At 57.7% G+C, this 18,080-nt stretch overlaps 1 protein-coding gene across 5 annotated transcripts in view; it reads left to right on the top strand.

The window, feature by feature from the left end:
* Nucleotides 1–1,355: 1,355 nt before the first annotated feature.
* CACNA2D2 (calcium voltage-gated channel auxiliary subunit alpha2delta 2) overlaps nt 1,356–18,080 on the top strand; it is a 139,836-nt gene continuing 123,111 nt past the window's right edge. For all 5 annotated transcript variants that reach the window (XM_045991637.1, XM_045991636.1, XM_045991634.1 and 2 more), the window contains exon 1: nt 1,356–1,779. In XM_045991637.1, coding sequence (XP_045847593.1) covers nt 1,565–1,779 — 215 coding nt within the window. In that variant the 5' untranslated portion in view covers nt 1,356–1,564. The remainder of the gene's footprint in view (nt 1,780–18,080) is intronic.

The raw sequence follows: 18,080 nt of genomic DNA, 5'->3' as shown, positions 1-18,080 counted from the left end.
ATTGGCAAACCTCACTCAGCTCTGGGGAGGGGGAAACTTCAAAATTGTCTCCTTGTCAAGCCCTGGTTTGTGAGGGTGGGGTGGGTGTTAGGTCAGCCCAGGCAGGACTGGGGAGCTAGTAAGTGTTGTCTTGCGCCTTATTTCCAGCCCCTGACTCTGCCCTCCTTAGTCCAGGGACCACCACTCTCCCTTCAACATTAAGTTGTCCTCGGGCTGACCTGTGAATGGGTGGTGGGAGGTTCACCCAGATATCATGAAGTGGGGCCTCTTGCCCAGGTGGGTACTGTTCTCATTCCTCGTGGTAAGCACAGAGTCTGTGGTCAGCTACTGCTGAGGGGATCTTGCTCCAAGCCAGGCTGGCAGGAAACATTCTCCCATCCTATCTGCACAGGGGCAAGAGCAGAGTTCCAGGGGCAACTTCCGGGGAATCTCTTGGATGCTCTCTCCCAACCCAGAGCATTTCAGTTTACCAAGCAATTTCATCCCAGAAATGGGGTTAAGCACCCACACAAGAACCCACAGGAGAGGAAACAGGCTCTGAGAGGCCCACCAGCTGCAGTGTCGGAAGCCACACCAGCCCCAGGCTTCCTGCAGCAGGCAGGAGCCAGGGGCCTCAGGACAGAAAGGCTTGGATTATGCGGGGATGAGCTTCCCCGCACTGGAGAAGTCTAAATAGAGACTCTGGAAGCCTTGGGGGCTAGAGCTAGGGGCCAGTTTGCACACAGTGCATGCTTAGACAGGTGAAGTTAATGAGTGGCTGTGGAGGGCTGCATCCCGACATTCTCAGCCCCTCAGAACTGTGCAGCTGGACCCAGAGTCCCGCTCAGGGATCCAAGAGACCCAGGCCCTTTCTTTCTGTCAGGGCGTGGGGACCCGAGTCCCCTAAGAGAGGACTCTTGAAAGTAGCGAGAGCCACTAGGGGTTTGAGTTCAGCACCCATGCTCTCTTCTCTGGTCTGCTAAAGTCTGCCATTCTAGCATTAAACCAGTGACTCCAGGCCTTAAGCCTGTTGAAGGTCGAGCCCCCGGAAGGGTCACACAGAAGCCTGCCATGGGCCGCGGGGCCAGAAACTCCTATCGCGGGTGCGGCGGAGAGGGGCAGGGGGGTCCGAGGCTGGGGGACAGAGGCGCGCACCCGGAGGTCGGCCCAGGGTTGGGGCGCAGGACGCGCGCGCACCGACTCCGCTGAGCCGCGCGGGCCAGCAGGGCCGGCTCGGGGCGGCGCGGGGACGAGGTGCGCGCGGGCACGGGCGGGCGCGTGGCCGCGGCGGGGGCGCGCGGGGGCGGGCCGGCCGGGGAGGGAGGGCGGGGGAGGGCGGCGCCGGCAGGTTGGCGGCGGCCGCTATTTGAGCGGCGGTCCCGGGCCGGGCGCTTAGAGCGCTTCGAGTCAGCGCGGCGGAGAGATCGCGGCGCACAACCCGCAGAGGCGCTGCGGCCCGTGCAGCCCCGGAGGCCCCGCGCGAAGAAGGCGGAGGAGGCGGAGAGGCCGGATTGCCGCCCGCGCCCCCCCACCCCGCCGCCGCCGCCGCCCCCCCTCCCCGCGGCGCTGCATCTTGAATGGAAACATGGCGGTGCCGGCTCGGACCTGCGGCGCCTCTCGGCCCGGCCCGGCGCCGACTGCGCTCCCCTGGCCCGGCCGCGGCCCCCAGCCCGGCCCCGGCGCCCGCCGCCCGCCGTCCCGGCCCCCGCGCCCGCTGTTGCTGCTGTTGCTGCCGCTGCTGCTGCTACCGCTGCTCACCGCCCCCGGCGCTTCTGCCTACAGCTTCCCGCAGCAGCACACGTAAGTGGCCTCCCCGGCCGGCCGCGGGACCCCGCCGAGCCCTGCGCGCCCCTCCGCCGCCCGGCCCGCGCACGTCCCTCCCCGCGCCGGGGCGGGGGCGCTGGGTCAGGCTGCCGGCTGCGCCCGGGGGTGGCGGCCCCAAGACCAGGGGGCGGGTAGCCACGTCCCGGGGCTTCTGGCTGCGTCGCGAAACTTCCCTGCGGTGCCCCTTATCCCCCCACCAACCCCCTAACGGGGCAGAGCTAGATCTGCAAGCCTCGGGATGGGGTGGGGGGCTCCGAGTTTGCCGGCTGATTCCCCTGCCGCTGTCTGGGTGAGAGGGGGACCTGAGGCTGGGTGAGGGGGCGGCCAGCGACCCCTGCCCGGCAGAGTTGGAGCCGCGCGTCTGCCCCACGTTTCGTCCCCAGTGGGGGAACCCGGCGCTTTTGAGCCAGAGGTGGGGGACACCTCCACACCTGTCTTCATTGGCCTTTTCCTTTGACGGGAGGGACTGGATGCGGAGGAGGCAAGCACCTTCTTGTGACCAGTACCACAGAGGTGGTTGGTGTCCCTTGTTCTTGCCCCCTCACTCCGCCTGAGGGGAGGGTCCCCTGGAGAGTCCAGTTGGGAGGTGAAGGTGCTGGGATGGAGGCAGAAAGTGAATGGCAGGGAGGACCCCTGCATCCTCTTGCTGCTGCTGCCAACAAGGGAATGGCATCTCATGGCCCTGCCAGCTTCTGCTGGTTTTCATGGTCCTTTTGAGCCTCCTCTCCCTCCCAAGAACCTACAAACTTAGGCATCCTCCTCCGGTGAGCTTAGCCAGATGTGTCTGGGGCTCGGAGTGGGTATTCAGTGCATGTGGCCTTTAGGACAGTGGCTACTTTTGTGGGCACCCTACCGCGGACCTCTGTCAGTGCCCAGACTCCCCTCGCCCCTGTGGCTTTGGGCCGTGCTTGTTGTCTGTGTCTGTGTCTGTCTCCAGGTCTGTGGAGCTACCTGCCCCTGGAACCCTTCACCAGTAGCCAGGCCTGGGATTTAGGAAATGAGTAGCTGGGCTGCTAGTGGCCAAGGGGAAGGTTCTGGCCTCAGGGAAGGGGGAGGCTGACTCTGCGTCATTAGACCATTTCTGCCCAAGGGTAGGAGCCCCTGGTTTTGCCTCAAAATCCACCGACTCCAGCTTTTAGCTTCTCCCAGATGAGGGAAAAACAAACTCGGGAAAGGCACTGCTCTGAGTGTCTCTTCATCTCGTTGTTTCTTTCCTCACACAGCCTGGCTGTGCTCAGGCGGGTGATCAGTTGGCAAATTACAGGTGCCGCACGGACGTGTCCTCTGTCAACCGTCTGAATGTGTGTGTGTGTGTGTGTGTGTGTGTGTGTTGGGGGGTGCGCAGGGAGAGGAGAATCATATGGAAGTTCAGGGCTCGTGGGTGCGTTATTGTCTTTCATTTGCTGTGATGAAAATGGACTTCAACCACGATGTTTAAAAAGAGCAAAAGCATTATTTTTTTTCTTGTTCTTTTCTCCTCAAAGCCAAGCCACAATTTTTTTTCCCTAGCCATTTCATAGCTACTCAAATGAAGGTGTAAATAGATGTGCCTTTTCACCTCTTTCCACCTCGCCCCCCTCTCCTTGCAAACTGCAGTGGGCCAGATGGCCGTTGGGCCTGCATGGGTCTACGTTGGAAGGAGAGTGTGAGACCCTGACCAGAGTGGACACCTGTCACTCTGTCCCCAGCAAGAAGACGAGGAGGCGGGTGTGATGGCAGCGGCACATTTCCAGCTGGACGCTCTTCTCTTGTCGATAGAGTTGGAGCTAATTTGAGGGTTTGGGACATGTCTCGCAGACCATAATTAGAGAATGAGAGCGGGGGTGGGGTGGGGGTTGTGCGCTCTGAGGGTCCTGGGGGAAGTGACTAATGTGACGACGACACACTGGGTTTACCGTGACAGCCAGCGCCCTTCAGCTGCCCTGGTCCCGCAGATGCGGATGCCCATTGATCCTTGGAAGGAGGAAGGGGAGGGAATCCAATGAGGGCCCCCACATGACCGTGGCTGGCTGGAGCAGGGGCTTTTGTTGAACTCACGTGAAAGGCTGAGGCAGCTGCCGTGGGGCTGCGTTGCGGGTGGACAGCCTCCCGGAACTCTCCTGGGTCAGCGGCCAGGCTAGGACGAGACGTTGATACAGGTGGCTTTCTGAGCCTCAGCCTCTCGGCACTGGGGTGATGACCGCTCTGCGGAGAGGGCCCTAGGTGGGAAAATCATTTCCTCCTCCACGTCTGGCAGGGCCACAGGGCCCAGCTCTGCGAGCCACTGGGTTTCAAGCCAGCGTGGGTTTGGGGTCCGGTGGCCATTATTTCTGTAATCGCTGTGGCAGCGTGGCTCTCCGCCCATCAGGCGAAGGGACCAAGGCAGCCGCTGGATCAAGGAGGACAGAGGAGTTGCCGCTGGATTGGGAACAGGGTTTTGGTTTTGGCTGCAGAGGGTGAGGGGGACTCCCTCACCCCACTTGGACCGAGATCAGGGTTTCAAACAAGGAGGAGGCCACAGGAGCGAGGACGTGTGTGTGCACGTGTGCCCTCGTGTGTTTGGGGGTGAAGTTGGGGGAGAAGGAGTCAGAGCACACTGTCCCTTTCACCTGCCTCACCGTTTCCAATTCCGCTCCCTCCAGCCGTGGCCGTGAATGGCAAATGGCCACCGCTGCCTGCTGAGGGCAACTGCTTTGCCTCTCCCTGCGTCTTCTCCCGTCTGTCCTCTGGCCCCTCCCCAGCCCCCTTCTTGGGTCCCCCAGCTCCACTCCTTCTCCACTTCCTTGCCCAACCTTCTCATTGCTCTGTGCCCACCCTGCCCGCCTCTTTTGTGGGACCTCTGTCCCCTGTTCTCTGGCGTCCCCGACTTTCTCTGATGCCCGCTCTGTGGGGCCCTGGCTGAGCTGCGCGCCTGGCCGCACCCTCTTAGCCCCACTCTGCCCCGTGATGACGCCGGCCAGCACCTCCCTTCCTCTGGCAGGCCCGGTGGGGACCGGAGAGCGGCCTGAGGGGCCTGAACCCACCCAGCAGATTAATGACAGCTGGAGTACGTGCTCCTTTTCCTGAGTGCCCACGACAGGGCACGCGTCAGTCTAGCTACGGTTAATGGGGGGTGACGTGTGTCTGTCTGGGCCTCTGAGCCCGCGCCTTCACCTCCCTGTGACTCTCCCTATTAGAGGGAGGCAGCATCACACAATCTGGGTCCCCCCATCTCCTCAGTGACCTGCCGCAGCTCTTGCAGGAGGGAGGGGCTGAGGCCTCATAGCCTGCTGCCGCCACCCCTGGCATGCAGAGCTGCCAAGTGCTCGCGTCCCTCCCGGTGTGGAGCATCTGGGGAGACCCTTGGCTGCCATCCCCCCGGGGCCCCACCCATATTGGGCACCGCCCCTGAGAAGGTGGGGGAGCTGTTTTAAGATGAGTTCCCTTATAATCTGTGGGTGAGTCTCACACTAGAGTCTCAGTCACTCTGGTGTCCCCAGGGAGAGACTGACTCACAAGTGGAGTGAACACTTCTACTCTCAGGGCCTCCTTTTCCCTCCTGCCAGTGTGCAGGTGGGCAGCACACGGCACCTCAGATGTGTATGGGTGCACCCTGCCGGCTCCCGGGAGGAGGCGGCTTGCGCACATGCCGGGTGTCGGGCGTGTAGGCCCAGCAGGGCTCAAGCACTGGCCTTCAGAGCTGACCCTCTTGTTGGGGTGACCTTGCTTCAGTTTCCCCAACTGAGATCATAGAATCTGCTTAAGAGTCTGGGGGTGAGAATTCCTGTGAGGGGAATGTAGCCTCTAAACATAAGCAGCTGGCCCTAAGGCTACAGCCTGACAGGCCCCGACCCACCAGTCTTTCCACCCTGCTCCTGTGGGCTGAGCGCCTTCCTGTCTCCACTTTGCTGCTGCTGTCCCCTCATCACTGCATGCTTTCCTCGGGGGTTTAAATTCCTCTTTCGGGGCGCCTGGGTGGCTCAGTGGTTAAAGCCTCTGCCTTCAGCTCAGGTCATGCTCAGGGTCCTGAGATCGAGCCCTGCATAGGGCTCTTTGCTTGGCAGGGAGCCTGCTTCCCCTCTCTCTCTCTGCCTGCTTCTCTGCCTACTTGTGATCTTTGTCTGTCAAATAAATAAATAAAATCTTTAAAAAAAATAAAAATAAAAATAAATAAATACCCCTTTCAAGGTCTGACACCCACACGTTCTGGAGACCTCTGGGTTGTGCCCTTAGCTCAGACTGTACCCACCCACGTGGTATATCGGCTCCTAGAGGACGGACACTGGTCCACCTCCCTCCCTCACTCCCTGAAGCCCAGCTTGACTGTGGTGAGGAACATCACCAGGTTAATGGTGGGCCTCCCCTCAGTGAGCTCAGGCCAGGCTCTTATCCACATCACTGCCTTGACCTCAGAACCTGTGCTCATGCCCATTCCACAAATGAGGACACTGAGACTCAGAAAGACGAAGGTCCTGCCCAAAGCCCACAACTTCCAGATGCAGGCCTGGAAGAGGACTAACCTGTTCAATGCTTAGCATCCCTGCCAGGAGCCTGGGCACATCCAGGCAGCGGGCCCAGGAGGTTGGGGGTGGGGACCCAAAACCTGCGGCTTTGGAGGAAAATGAAGAGGCCTAAGACCTGTGAGGCACGCCTAGGTCTTCCAGCTGTACCGTTCCTGCACTGTCCCTCTGTTCCCCTGGGTCTCAGGCAACCTGGAGGGGGCCTTCTTCCTCGGGCCACGGCTGCCCTGCCAGCCCACGTCCACGCCCTTCCACACGCACACAGGTGATCCTGGGGCTCCTGACTCAGGTTTTCCTCTTCTTCAAGGCTTTGAGTCATAGACCAGGCCTGCCTGGCATGGAGGGGTGGGCAGAAGGGACTCCCGTCTCAAGATACCAAGGTGCCATCTCCCCCTCCAGATTCCAGTATGATTCTAGAGAGAAAGGGTGTGGGGTGGTTAATGGAAACCTGAGGCTGGATCCTCCAGTCCCTTGGTGGTTTCATTGGCCCCAAGGAGACTTCAGAGGACTCAGACCGCAGAGACCTTAGTAAGGTGTCCCTGCTATAAGGACAGGTGTGGCCTGGGGGGCTAGGGTACTCTGCAAGGGCCAGCTGGAGATTTGGGAGTCAAAGTAGGTAGGCCTGTGGCATGGGCCTATCTGGCAGGTAGTGTTGTCTGGGGTGGGGGCTGGTCTCTTTCTCCTTCCCCTTCCCGTACCCCCGGCCCTGCTGCTGTCCTTGCGGGCTTCTAGATTCAAGATCTGCCTCAGGAGCTAGTGACCTGTGTCTTAAAGTGAGTGAGCTCAGGGCCTCAGGGGGGGGTGGGGGTGGGGGTGGAGCACCAGGGTTGGGGGTACCGTGAAGGCGAGTGTGGGGGGCTTTCCACTGCTGGCTGCAATCCCTCCAGCCAACTGGGGAGCTTCTGTTCATGTCAGGGTGGGTTTGGTTTTTTGTTTTTTTTTTTTTCCTCTGGTGCCTACTGTCTAAACAAGAAGCTACAGAATCAATATTCGTATTCCCAGAGGGAGGTGTATGTGTGGTTTTTGCTTTTTTTCTTTTCCCTTCCTCTCTTGTCCTGTGTAACCTGAAGAGCCTTCTGAGCTGCCTGTGGCTAAGGTTGGGGGGGTGGAGTTGGCAGTGCAGGTGACCACCAATGGATTGGGACGCCCCTGGGGGGCTTGCACATTCCCCGTGGGGATCTCTTAGAGCTACCCTACAGGAGTCAAGGATGCTGTCATTCACGCCCACACAGTCTGAGCCCGACTTTATGCAGGCACCACCTAGGGGCTTGGCTCGGTCTAGTAATGCCCTGCCATAGGTTTATTGTCCCTGGGCCTGATCCTGCTCACGGGCCACGTAGTCCTTCTCCCATCTGAGCTGGGCCCCCTCCTTCTGGGGCTGGTCCTGTCCGCAATGGCTTCTGGCCATTGCTGGCGCTGGTGCCTAAGCTTGTGGGGGATGGGACCCCGCAGACCAGGAGACCCTTGTCTAGCAGGGCCTAGGTGAGGGGACTCTTCCCATGGGGGACCTGAGGGGCCTTGCCTTGGGTTAGCCTGGTCCTGGGGGCCCTCTGTCAAAGGCCGTTCCAGCCCAATCCTGTCAGCTGGGTAGCTGGCAGAGTGGTGACCTTGGACAAGGCCCCTCCTCCCCCTGGGCCTCAGTTTCCTCTCTTCCAGGCTCTTCTGACTCTGACATTCCAGTAGCCTGAGAAGATGGGTTCAGGGTCATCCCGTTCCTCTTCTCAGCACTCTAGCCACAGAGTGAGGCCTGACCCCCAGCCCAGCTAGACCCCACCTCCTCCAGTGTGAAGAGCCTGTGCGTCCCCTACTGGCCCCTGGCCACACTTTGGGTGTCTTGAAGCTGCTTCTCAGATTGACCCACTTTGAGCTCTAATCAACCTAATTGTTTAGCAGAGAGGGAGGGGCATGGGAAGTCTTTCCTGCGGATCATTAACGAACTCTTCCCACCTTGGCAATGACTCTGTTAAAGGAAGGGGAAAAGAGTGGTGAGAAGAGGGAGGAGTCGCCCCCCTGCCTCTCTTCCTGGCCCTCTGTAGATGGCGGGTCCCTGGCTCCCGCCTCGATGCCTTCCTTCCCTGCTGGCCACATCTTTCTGAATGAGGTCCTTGCTTAGAGCACACCCAGGCTCTGCCACACCTCTCACGAGCTGTGTGACCTTGGGAACATCCGTAGCCTCTCTGGATCTTGGGGCCTCCTCTGTAAAATAGGGTTCCCTCGAGCGTAGTGCCTCACAGGACTGGGCTATGAAAGGTCCTGAGGGATGGGCCTGGCCCCTGCCCAATAAGGGCATGTGGATCCTGACTCAGTCTGTGAGAGGTCTTAGTCCAGCCAGGTCTACACTTCAAGTGCCGGGCACCTCTCCCATCACCCACAATAGCCACAGCGTGGCTGGGCCCTACTGGCACCCAAGACTCAGCTGTGGTTCCCGCGTCTCTGCTCCTGTGCTTGACCCTTGCCTTGGCCTGTGTGTGAAAGTATCTGAGTGTGCTCATGTGTGTGTGTGCGTTGTGTGTGCTCATGTGTTAGCTGTGCTCATGTGAATGCACACTTGTGTGAATGTCCAAGTGCATACAAAGATGAGCTTGCGTGTGGGGGTGTGCACGTGTGCCCCTTCGTGCGCCTGCTTGTGCATTATTTGTGCACGTGTGTGGGAGGGTGTGTGCACATGCTCACACATATACATGGGTGTAGGTGTGTGTGCACATGAGTGTGGATGTGGGTGTGGCCTTGTGTGTGCATGCACATCCGTGTGTGCAGGCAGATGCGGGGTTTATCTCTCTGTCCCCAGAATGTGCTCTTGGTGCCCACCTCCTGCACCTGCCTTTGAAGTTAATGCCAGAGCTCAGCTGGGCAAACGCTGGCAGTGGACTAAAGAAGCCGGGTTGTTAGGACCAGTGTTCTGCAAACTTTTATGTCAGGAACAGCCCGAGTTAAGGCTGATCTGGAAAGTTTGATCATCTACCAACTGGCTCGATGACAGTCTGTGAAGGAAACATACAGGCTGCATCCTTGTAATTCAAATTTTTGCAAATCGAATGATATTTAGATGCACTGGAGGACTTGGGACTCAGAGAAGTTTGGTGAGCCTTTTATGAAGTGAAGCATCTTTGCAAACAGCCCTTCCCTTGGGAATCTGAGGGGGTGGGCATGGAGTTCAGGGTGCAGGAAGAGTGGAACCCTTGCTGCGTGACCTGGCATTTTTCCCCCTCTTGGAGTGGGTGCTTCTCATCTGCACACCAAGGGAGGGAGACTGGCATCCCTTGGAGCATGTGCTGTAGGTTTGGGCTTCTCCCCTCCCAAGGAAGATATTTGTGCAGTCAGTTACAGGCACGATTTGGGGTACAAGAGCTTGATGATCCCCACACAGTCCTCTATTTAGGGCACCTCCCACAAAGTCTCTTCCTTTCAAGGATGAATTTTTGTCTACTGGGTCTTCATAAACACAGTCTGGGTGCCAGCCTTCAGGGCTGTTGTGCACCCAGCTGAGCTCTGGCCCTGATCTGGTGGGGTGTGGCAGCTGAGAACTGTAAGTTTTGTTCTCCTGACATTCTCAGGGCCCATGCGTTATCCAAGCTGGGTTGGCCTAGTGTCCTCCACATTTTGGGAGGGGGCTTCTACAAAGAGCAGAGGTGGCTGAGAAGGGCCCTGGAGGCTGCAAGACCAGTGAGGGTTCCTGGGGGCAGGGTGCCTGGGCGGGACCATCTCCTTGGGCAGTATGGGCCTTGCATGGTTGCCTGTCTTGGCAAGGATGTGTCCCAACCACAGAAGCCCCTGGGGACCCAGATACTGCCATTGTAAGACAAGGAAACTGATGTCTGAGGTGGCAGAGAGGAGCCCTCAGGCCCCACATGTCTTCTGGAGGACAGGGCCCCGTCCCCAGTGCTCAATACAGGTGGCTCAAAGAATGACCCCAGCTTAGCTGTCCTTGCACTATGACATGCAACTGATTCTTATAATAAAAACGTCCCTGGAGGGGCACCCGGGTGGCTCAGTCAGTTAAGCATCCAACTCTTTTTTTTTTTTTTTTTTTAAGATTTTATTTATTTCTTTGACAGAGAGACAGTGAGAGAGGGAACACAAGCAGGGGGAGTGGGAGAGGGAGAAGCAGACTTCCTGCTGATCAGGGAGCCTGACGCAGGGCTCGATCTCAGGCACCCCAAACATCCAGCTCTCAATTTTGGCTCAGGTCATGGTCTCAGGGCCATGAGATAGAGCCCTGAGTCAGGCTCCACACTGGACATAGAGACTGTGTAAGATTCTTTATTTTCCTCTGACCTCTTACCCCCGGTTCTCTCTCTCCCTGTCCAAAAAATAAGAAAATAAAACACCTGACATGGGTTGCAGGAGCAATTTGAGGCCTCCTTTGGCAAGTCCTATAGAGCAAGGTGCCTGGGTGGCTGAAGGCCCCGGCTCCCGGTCTCCCTCTGGGACAGACGTTGGGGCCTCCCTGCTGGTTTAGAGTCAGTAAGGCTTCCAGGGTACCCTCAGAGGGGACCGCTTTGTCCCCAGGTGGGAAAGAACGGCCTGATATGTTCCTGCAATGGGTAGAGGCTGCTGCTCAGCTCTGAGCTTCCAGCCTGACGTGGCATTTTAGCAGTGATAACTTCTCTCTGCAGCCCCGTGTTCTTTGCCCGCCGGCACCGCCTAAAATGCTGCGTTTGAAGCCTTAAAGGTCAGGCCTGGTGCCGCTACCAGTTCCAACAAACAAACAACAAAACAACCCACCTCAGCCCTGCCTGGAGCTTCACTTATTAGAAAAGAGAAACAAGCTGACGAAACAGGTGCTGAGGTTGTCACAGATGGACATTGCTCGTTTCCCCCTGTGAGCTGAGGTGAGGGTGGTTTGGAGAGAACCTGAAGTCTTCCCTTCTTTCCCTGGATCCCCTAGGCACACTGCAGTGTCTCCTGCTGAGGGGTAGCGATGACCTTGCACCCCGGCAGCCTACCGTGGGCACAGCCCGACCTCCCAGGCTAGAACTGGAGGCCCTGCCTGGGCTGGCTGCAGGCTCTGGCCACTAGCCCTGTGACCCTCCAGGCTCTAGCCAGGCCCAGCCACTTGCAGGTCCTAGTAGGAGCACTGGCCTTTGTCCCTTTTGGCCTTTGCTCATCCTATCCCTCTGTCAGGCCGGCCTGCTTAGCCCAAGTTCCAAGGCAAAGAGCCCTTCTGACAAATGCCCTCCTTGGGTTCCCTACCCCCATGGGCCTTTCTGACAACCTTATGCCCCAGTGCACAGGGGCTTCCAGGAGTAGGCATTGAGCTGACAACTACCCCTACAAAAGGCGAGTCTGAAGAGTATATTTGGCTGCAAGGAAAAGATGCAGTTTTTGCATATACCATGGCAACCACAGCATGAAGATTTTTTCATCATGGTTAGTCCTTTTATCCTCTGACAGGGAGCCCAGAGATGGGTGAGTGGAGGCTGTCATTGAGGACCAAGTCCACACCTGCACTCTGCCTGTCTGGCCTCACTTTTAGTGGGGCTGTCTGCTCTTGGCTGACTCCCCTCATGGCAACATGATGGCTGCCATAGCTCCGGGCATCACAGGTACCAGACGACAGGAGTAAAGGGGATACTGGGTTCCTCTTAAGAGGTTGGGAAACCTGGCTCAGAAGCCCTTAGCCAACTTCCCCTCGTACCTTATTGGTTAGCAGTGGGTCACATGTCCACTGTCAACCAATCACTGGCGATAGGGAAAGTGCATTGTGATTGGCTCTGGATAATCAGGATTTACCCTTGAGCAAAGGATAGGGTCACCTTGAGGCTGGAGGCAGGAGAGATTCTTACAGACTTGGGTTTTGTTAGCAAGAAGGAGAGAGTAATAGAGAATAGGAAGGCAATTTTTGCTGCAGGGTGAGGCCAGAGGGCTGAACATGGGGTAGGGGTGAGGAAGAAGGTGGGAGGGGAGGGGAAGGAGGAGTGTATCCATGCTCAAGGAAGCATTTGTTAGGGACTTGGTTATTTTAAATACATCATTTAACTACATCACTATGAGCTGGGCCCTGGGTGATATATTTCACCTATCCTATAAAGTGAGATCAGTCCATTTTTATTCCCATTTCACAGACAAGAAGAATTGAGGTTCAACAGGGCTGAGTGGTGCTGAAATCACCCAGATAGTGGTGGAAGCAGGATTCATACCCCAGTACTCAGGTCTGAGCACCCAGCCACAGCCTCATGTGGCCCTTCTACAGCCCACCTCCTGCAGGCAGTCCCCTGACCACAGGACCTTTGAGGTGCCCCCACACTCCTGTGCCCTTCCATCACAGCTGTTCCTCCTTAAGCACTGCCTCTTTTATCAGGCTGAGTTCCTTGGAGCATGGTTTCGCAGGGTGCTGGGGTGCCCCCTGGGTCCTTGGAGCCGGTGGGCGAACAGCGAAGTTGCAGACAGAGGCCATGTCCTACTGCTGCAGAGCTGAAGAAGTGACCCATGGACATGGCCAAGGGGAGGGCCTGAACTTGGCTGGGTGCTGCCTGTGAGACTTGGTTCTAGTCTTGGGTGGGGGCAGCTGCAGGGTGGGTGTACTTGTGTGTCTGCTTACTACAGAGAGCACTGGCGTGTCATTGGTTGGCTCCTCTGATAGATATGACAAGATCCATGTTCCATCGAGGCCGCATTCTCATGACCTTGCCCCTGGCCCTTCCTGTAATTCTCTGACCTCTGTTCTCTGCACCGATTGTGGGTCCAGGCTGGCCACAATGTCCAGTGGTTAGTCAACCAAGGGCACAGGTCTTAGGAGAAGCCCTGAGCTCTGTCTCGTCCCTAGGTCGAGTGCCCATCTGGCTGCTGTTCCCCACCTGTCACATGAGGGATGGGGGCTCTCTGGAGCTGGACTTTACTGGCACAGCTATGAGTCCTCCAGACCAAGGCAGGCCTTCTCTGATCTGAGTCTCCTTCTGAGGCCTTCTCCCATTAGCTGGTGGAAGCTGAGGGTACTGTGGCCACCTGTGCATACACAGGGTGGGGGAGCAGGGAAGTCTAGATTCACTCCCCATTCTCCCACTACTCCACCCCTCACCCTCCATCTTCCAACCAGCTCCACTCCCCACCCCCACCCCTAGCGGTGCCTAGATTTACCTGTGGGAGACTCAGAGGGAGGGAGGCAGACAGGCAGCAAGGTCAAGTATTTAAAACCAGACCTTGGCTGCTTCAGTCCCCAGAAATCTCAGGGACTTGTGGTGTAGGGACTGGGCCTCCCCTTGCCCTTCCTCCCTCTGCCAGTGTCCTACCCCACCCTAACCTTGGCCTGTATCCAGCTCACTGTGGGAGTCTGGGTAAACCACCTGCCCTTCTCCTCTGAGCCTCAGTATCCTCATCATTCCCAGGACCCTCCAGATTGATGGATCCTTCTTCAGCTGAGGACGATGCTCTCCTGCTACTCATTCTGTGTAGTTCTCATCTCTATCTTACCCTGTAAGCTGGTGCTATGGCCCACAGACAAGGGGCTGCTTCTGATGGGTCTAGGAGTGGATCTCTGCCCTCAGGACTGAGTACCCATGAGGACAGTGCTCATCGTTTTCCGCAGGGGCTTAACAAGCACCCACTAAGCATTAAGTGCAGACTAAGCCATGCAGTGGTTGGACTAAGCCAGGAGTGGTTGCAAAGGGCCTTGCCAGCTCCAGGCAGGATCTGCCTGTGGTCCAGTTGACCTCTGCATGTCCTGGAGTGATTGACTGGGAGTCACTGTTTCCTGAAGCCTCCCCTGACTTCTCCACGTGGGTCAGAGGCTTCCTGGGCTGCCCAAAGGCTCCCTCATTCTTGTCTCACTATAGACCTTGCTGCCTGCCCTTCAAGGCTGTGGGCCTGGGAGAGACAACAGTGGGGCCCACCTGTCCTTGGCTGGAGCTCCAAGCTCACACATACCAATTGCTCAGTAAATGTTCACTGAACAGAGTCTGCACAGGGGTCTGAAGGCCAAGCTGGTTGTCTTTGGAAGCAGGAGTAACTTTTACATGGTCTGGGACGGGGCCGCCATATGGGCCTGGCTTTGCTGGTGGCATAAGGCAAAGGCCATTCCACACACTCTCCTGTGGCTTTAACAAGGAATTGCCCCAGCTCAGGGGCTGACTCTAAGGTCTCCCCTTAGGGGAGAGGGGGCCATGGGGTCCAGGAACCCATGGGACTATGTTATTTAATTGGGTTGGGGCGGGGCTAGGGATCAATATCTTCCAGAGCCACCCAGGTGAGCCAAGGTAGAGAAGCATGGGATTAGGAAAGTAAACACAGGACCCCCCCCTTTGCCCCCATCTAGCAAGGGGGGCTGAGGCTTCAAGGCAGAGGAGGTGGGGGCTGACATACTGGTTCTGGGGAGTATCCTGGTTGTGGTCCCTGTGGAAGCCAGCTGTTCCCAGATGCCTATGCACGTGGCCAGTGGCCAGAGTCTGTGGCCTGTCCTAGGGAGATCACCAGGCTCCCTCAGCCGGCCTGACTGCACCTCTGCTGACACTTGCTCTCACCCCACCCGCCCCGCTGACCGTGCCACAGCCTGCCCATGTCCCAGGACCTGCCTCCTGGCTCCTGACCGCCCCTTTCTTCTCAACTGTGTGCCGAGCCTGCTCTCTGGGAGCTCACCGTCTGTGGGGGAAACCGCCATGGAAGAAGAAATGGAAGCAAGGCTGAATAAATAATAACTATGCCTGGCTGGTGCTGCAAGAGGCATTCAAGAGGCATCCAAGAGACACTGACTCTGGTAGTGTGGGGGGTCAGGGGGTGCAGGGCTCGTCCTCTAGATGGAGTTCTGACAGGCCTTCTTGGGGTCCCTGCCATTCCCATAGCCCTGGGCCTCCCCCAGTTAGGGCTGTAGAGGCCTGGGGAAACCACTCAGACCCACTTTCCTCCAAGACAAGGCCACTGATGGGGGGACAACGACAAGGGGCGTGAATGGGGGAGCTTGCCCCTTCAGACCCAGTGTCCAAAACTTCAGGCGGGCTCCATCCCCGCCCTACTGACACATTCCTGCCTGCTGCGCCCCTGGACAGTGCCACGTAACACCCAGGACACTGTAGGCTATGCACAGCTCATGACCGGGGCTCTGGCACAGAGCAGCTGGTGAGGGGTGGCAGGGAACAATCCCAGAGGCCGTTAAGCGGGGTGATTTACATGGTTCCCAAGCCCGCGCCGGGGGAAATAAATTTCACAGGTGATTTCCAGATTGGTGGCGTATGGAGGCCGTTACTCAAACATGAAGAAGTGTGGGGACTCCCTGGGGCTTCCAGTGGGACCCAGAGCCATGAGCTCTGCTGGCCTTGCTGTGCCTGCCTGCTGCCTTCTAGAAAACCTGGTCCAGGGCATGGAGATTGAGGAGGGGAGGAGCTGTGGGTCATAAGCAGAGTCCCATACATGGCCTTGTTTGAGTCAGTTTGTGCCTCAGTTTCCTAGTCTTTAAAATGGGACCATATTTCCTATATTTTGTAGTGTGAGGTTGGAGCCTCTGGTCTTGTAGCCAACACATTTTGAGCACCAGCTATGTGCCTGGCCCTGGACTCAAGAGAGGGTGTTTTAATGACAACATCTGTGTCAGAAATATCAGGAAAACTGTGAGCGCTTTGCACTTGCAGGCATCTCTGGCTGGAGTGACAGCAGGAGGGTTTTACTGCTGGAGCCCCATCTGGCCCGTGCAGACAGAAATACTGTCCCCAACCTCTGATGTGCAATGGGCTGAGGCTTAGCGGGGAGCGGGGGGTGGGGGTCCAGGTCACAAGGTACAAAGCATGGGGCAGTGTTGGGAGGCCCTGCACCATGTCCCAGTTGTAATGGCGACCAGGTAGTCCTGAGTGAATGAGTGAATGGAATTTGTTCCTGGGAGACTGAGCACTTCCACGCCAGTCTGTCCCCCTTTCTCCTCTGTCCAGAGGGCCTTCTCTGGGTACTTCCACACCCGTGCAGCCCAGGGCCCACCTTTCCCAGAGGGAGAGCTCACAGAGGGTGGGGGCCGAGCATTCAGCAACCCCCGCTGTGCAGGGCAAGTAGTAGGTAACCTTGTGTGAAACAAAATTTACACAGTTGACTGGCAGCCCCTCTGAGCCCTGCTTTTCTCATCCAAGAAGTGGGGAGAGGCAGCCCGCCCCTTTCTCATAGACTGGCCCTGGGTGCCTGTAAAACATAGGGCAGATACCCTGGCAGGGGTGGCCCACAAGTCAGCACAAGGGGGACACAAGGGCCTGCTCTGCTCACCTCCCCGCTGTCAGGAGCCCACCACCCTGCCCCCCTTTGGCACGTGGCGATGCTCCCCCGTGTGCTTGAGGTTGAAGTTCTGTGGAACTCCATGTGGGAGAGCAGCCTGCCGTGATGCCCATGGTGGGTCTGCGTGTTCACAGCACATCACCGTGGACTGGGCTCACCTTGCTGCTGGGCCTGGCATGTTCTGCCCCCACTGTCTGGAGCGCCTGCCAGCTCTGCAGCACTCCCCTCATCTGGCCAGCCCCTGAGGGTGGGTCAGGCCCCTTGGCCTGCATGCCACCCCTCAAGGCTCACTAGACCCCCTTCTCTTTGCTCATCGGGTCTGAATCAGAGCAGACGTCTGTTCTGTCTGAATTCCAAGCTCCGGAGAGCAGGCCGGCACCTGCCCTGACCGCCATTGTATCTCTTCCCCGTGCCCCGCCTGCAGTCTGGCCTGGTAATCATGTGAGTGAATGAATGAATGAATGAATAGTGAGCAAGCCAGCGGGGAATTTGCAGAAGGTGGGAGACTTCTGCCCAGTATTGTTATCCGGGACAAGCCCTGCAGGCTTTGTTCTCCCCAGGCCAGCCCCAATGAGGATTCAGGCTCACCAGGCAGAGTGGCTCCTTTCCGCCTGGCTGCCTCACTAGGGCTCCTTGGAAGGAGGCATGGCTGCTGAGCTGGCCCCTGAGTCCCCCTCCTTGCGGGAGTCAGCCTTCATCCCCCACAGCACATCCCACAGAAGGGATTTGCATTGCTAAAAGGTTCACCACCGAGCACCTGAGAGTAACCAGCCCAAAGCGCCGCAAGGCGTCAAGGTGGGTTGAGCACTCCCATTCGATTTACATGAAGTTTCTAGGCTCAGAGAAGCCAGGCGCCAGTGAGAAGCAAATCCCACAGGAAGGAAGTGGGCATTCCTCCCCGCAACTTAGTCCAGGCTTCCCAAGGTGGGATTTGGCGTGCCGGGGTGGGGGGGTTTGGGCTCCTCACTGCCGAGACAACATGCCTGCAGTAGGGCAGCTCTGGTGGGGTATAAGGAAGAACTTCCCGGGGCGCCTGGGTGGCTCAGTGGTTTAAGCCGCTGCCTTCGGCTCAGGTCATGATCTCGGGGTCCTGGGATCGAGTCCCACATCGGGCTCTCTGCTCGGCAGGGAGCCTGCTTCCCTCTCACTCTCTCTGCCTGCCTCTCCGCCTACTTATGATCTCTCTCTGTCAAATAAATAAATAAAATATAAAAAAAAAAAAAAAAAAAAGAAGAACTTCCCAATTACACCCAGCTCTGGCTTGCTTGGGGAGGCAGCAGGGGCCCGGATGTAAGGACGGGCCCCTTCTCAGAGCTGAAAACAGTCATAAATGGGGACTGGCCCTTATCTTCACCCTATTTCCTACTTTAGAGCTTGGCCATTGGCATCCACCTTGGGATTAGGGAGGCGCTAGACTAAGACAGGCCTGGGCTCTGGTGCCATACTTTGCTAGGTTCAAATTCTGGTTCAGCACGGACTGGCTTTGTGGCTTTGGGTGTGTTGCTTTATCCCCTGAGCTTCAGAGTCCTCATCCATGAAACGGGCCTGGATTGGTCCTCACCTAGCCAAGGGTGCTGTGTGACGTCAGTGGGATTGCACAAAGCACCCAGCATCCTT

The sequence above is a fragment of the Meles meles genome, chromosome 20, assembly GCF_922984935.1.
Source record: "Meles meles chromosome 20, mMelMel3.1 paternal haplotype, whole genome shotgun sequence".
NCBI classification, from domain to species: domain Eukaryota; kingdom Metazoa; phylum Chordata; class Mammalia; order Carnivora; family Mustelidae; genus Meles; species Meles meles.
The sequence above is the reverse complement of the archived record's forward strand: the minus strand, read 5'-3'. Positions and strand labels throughout refer to the sequence as shown.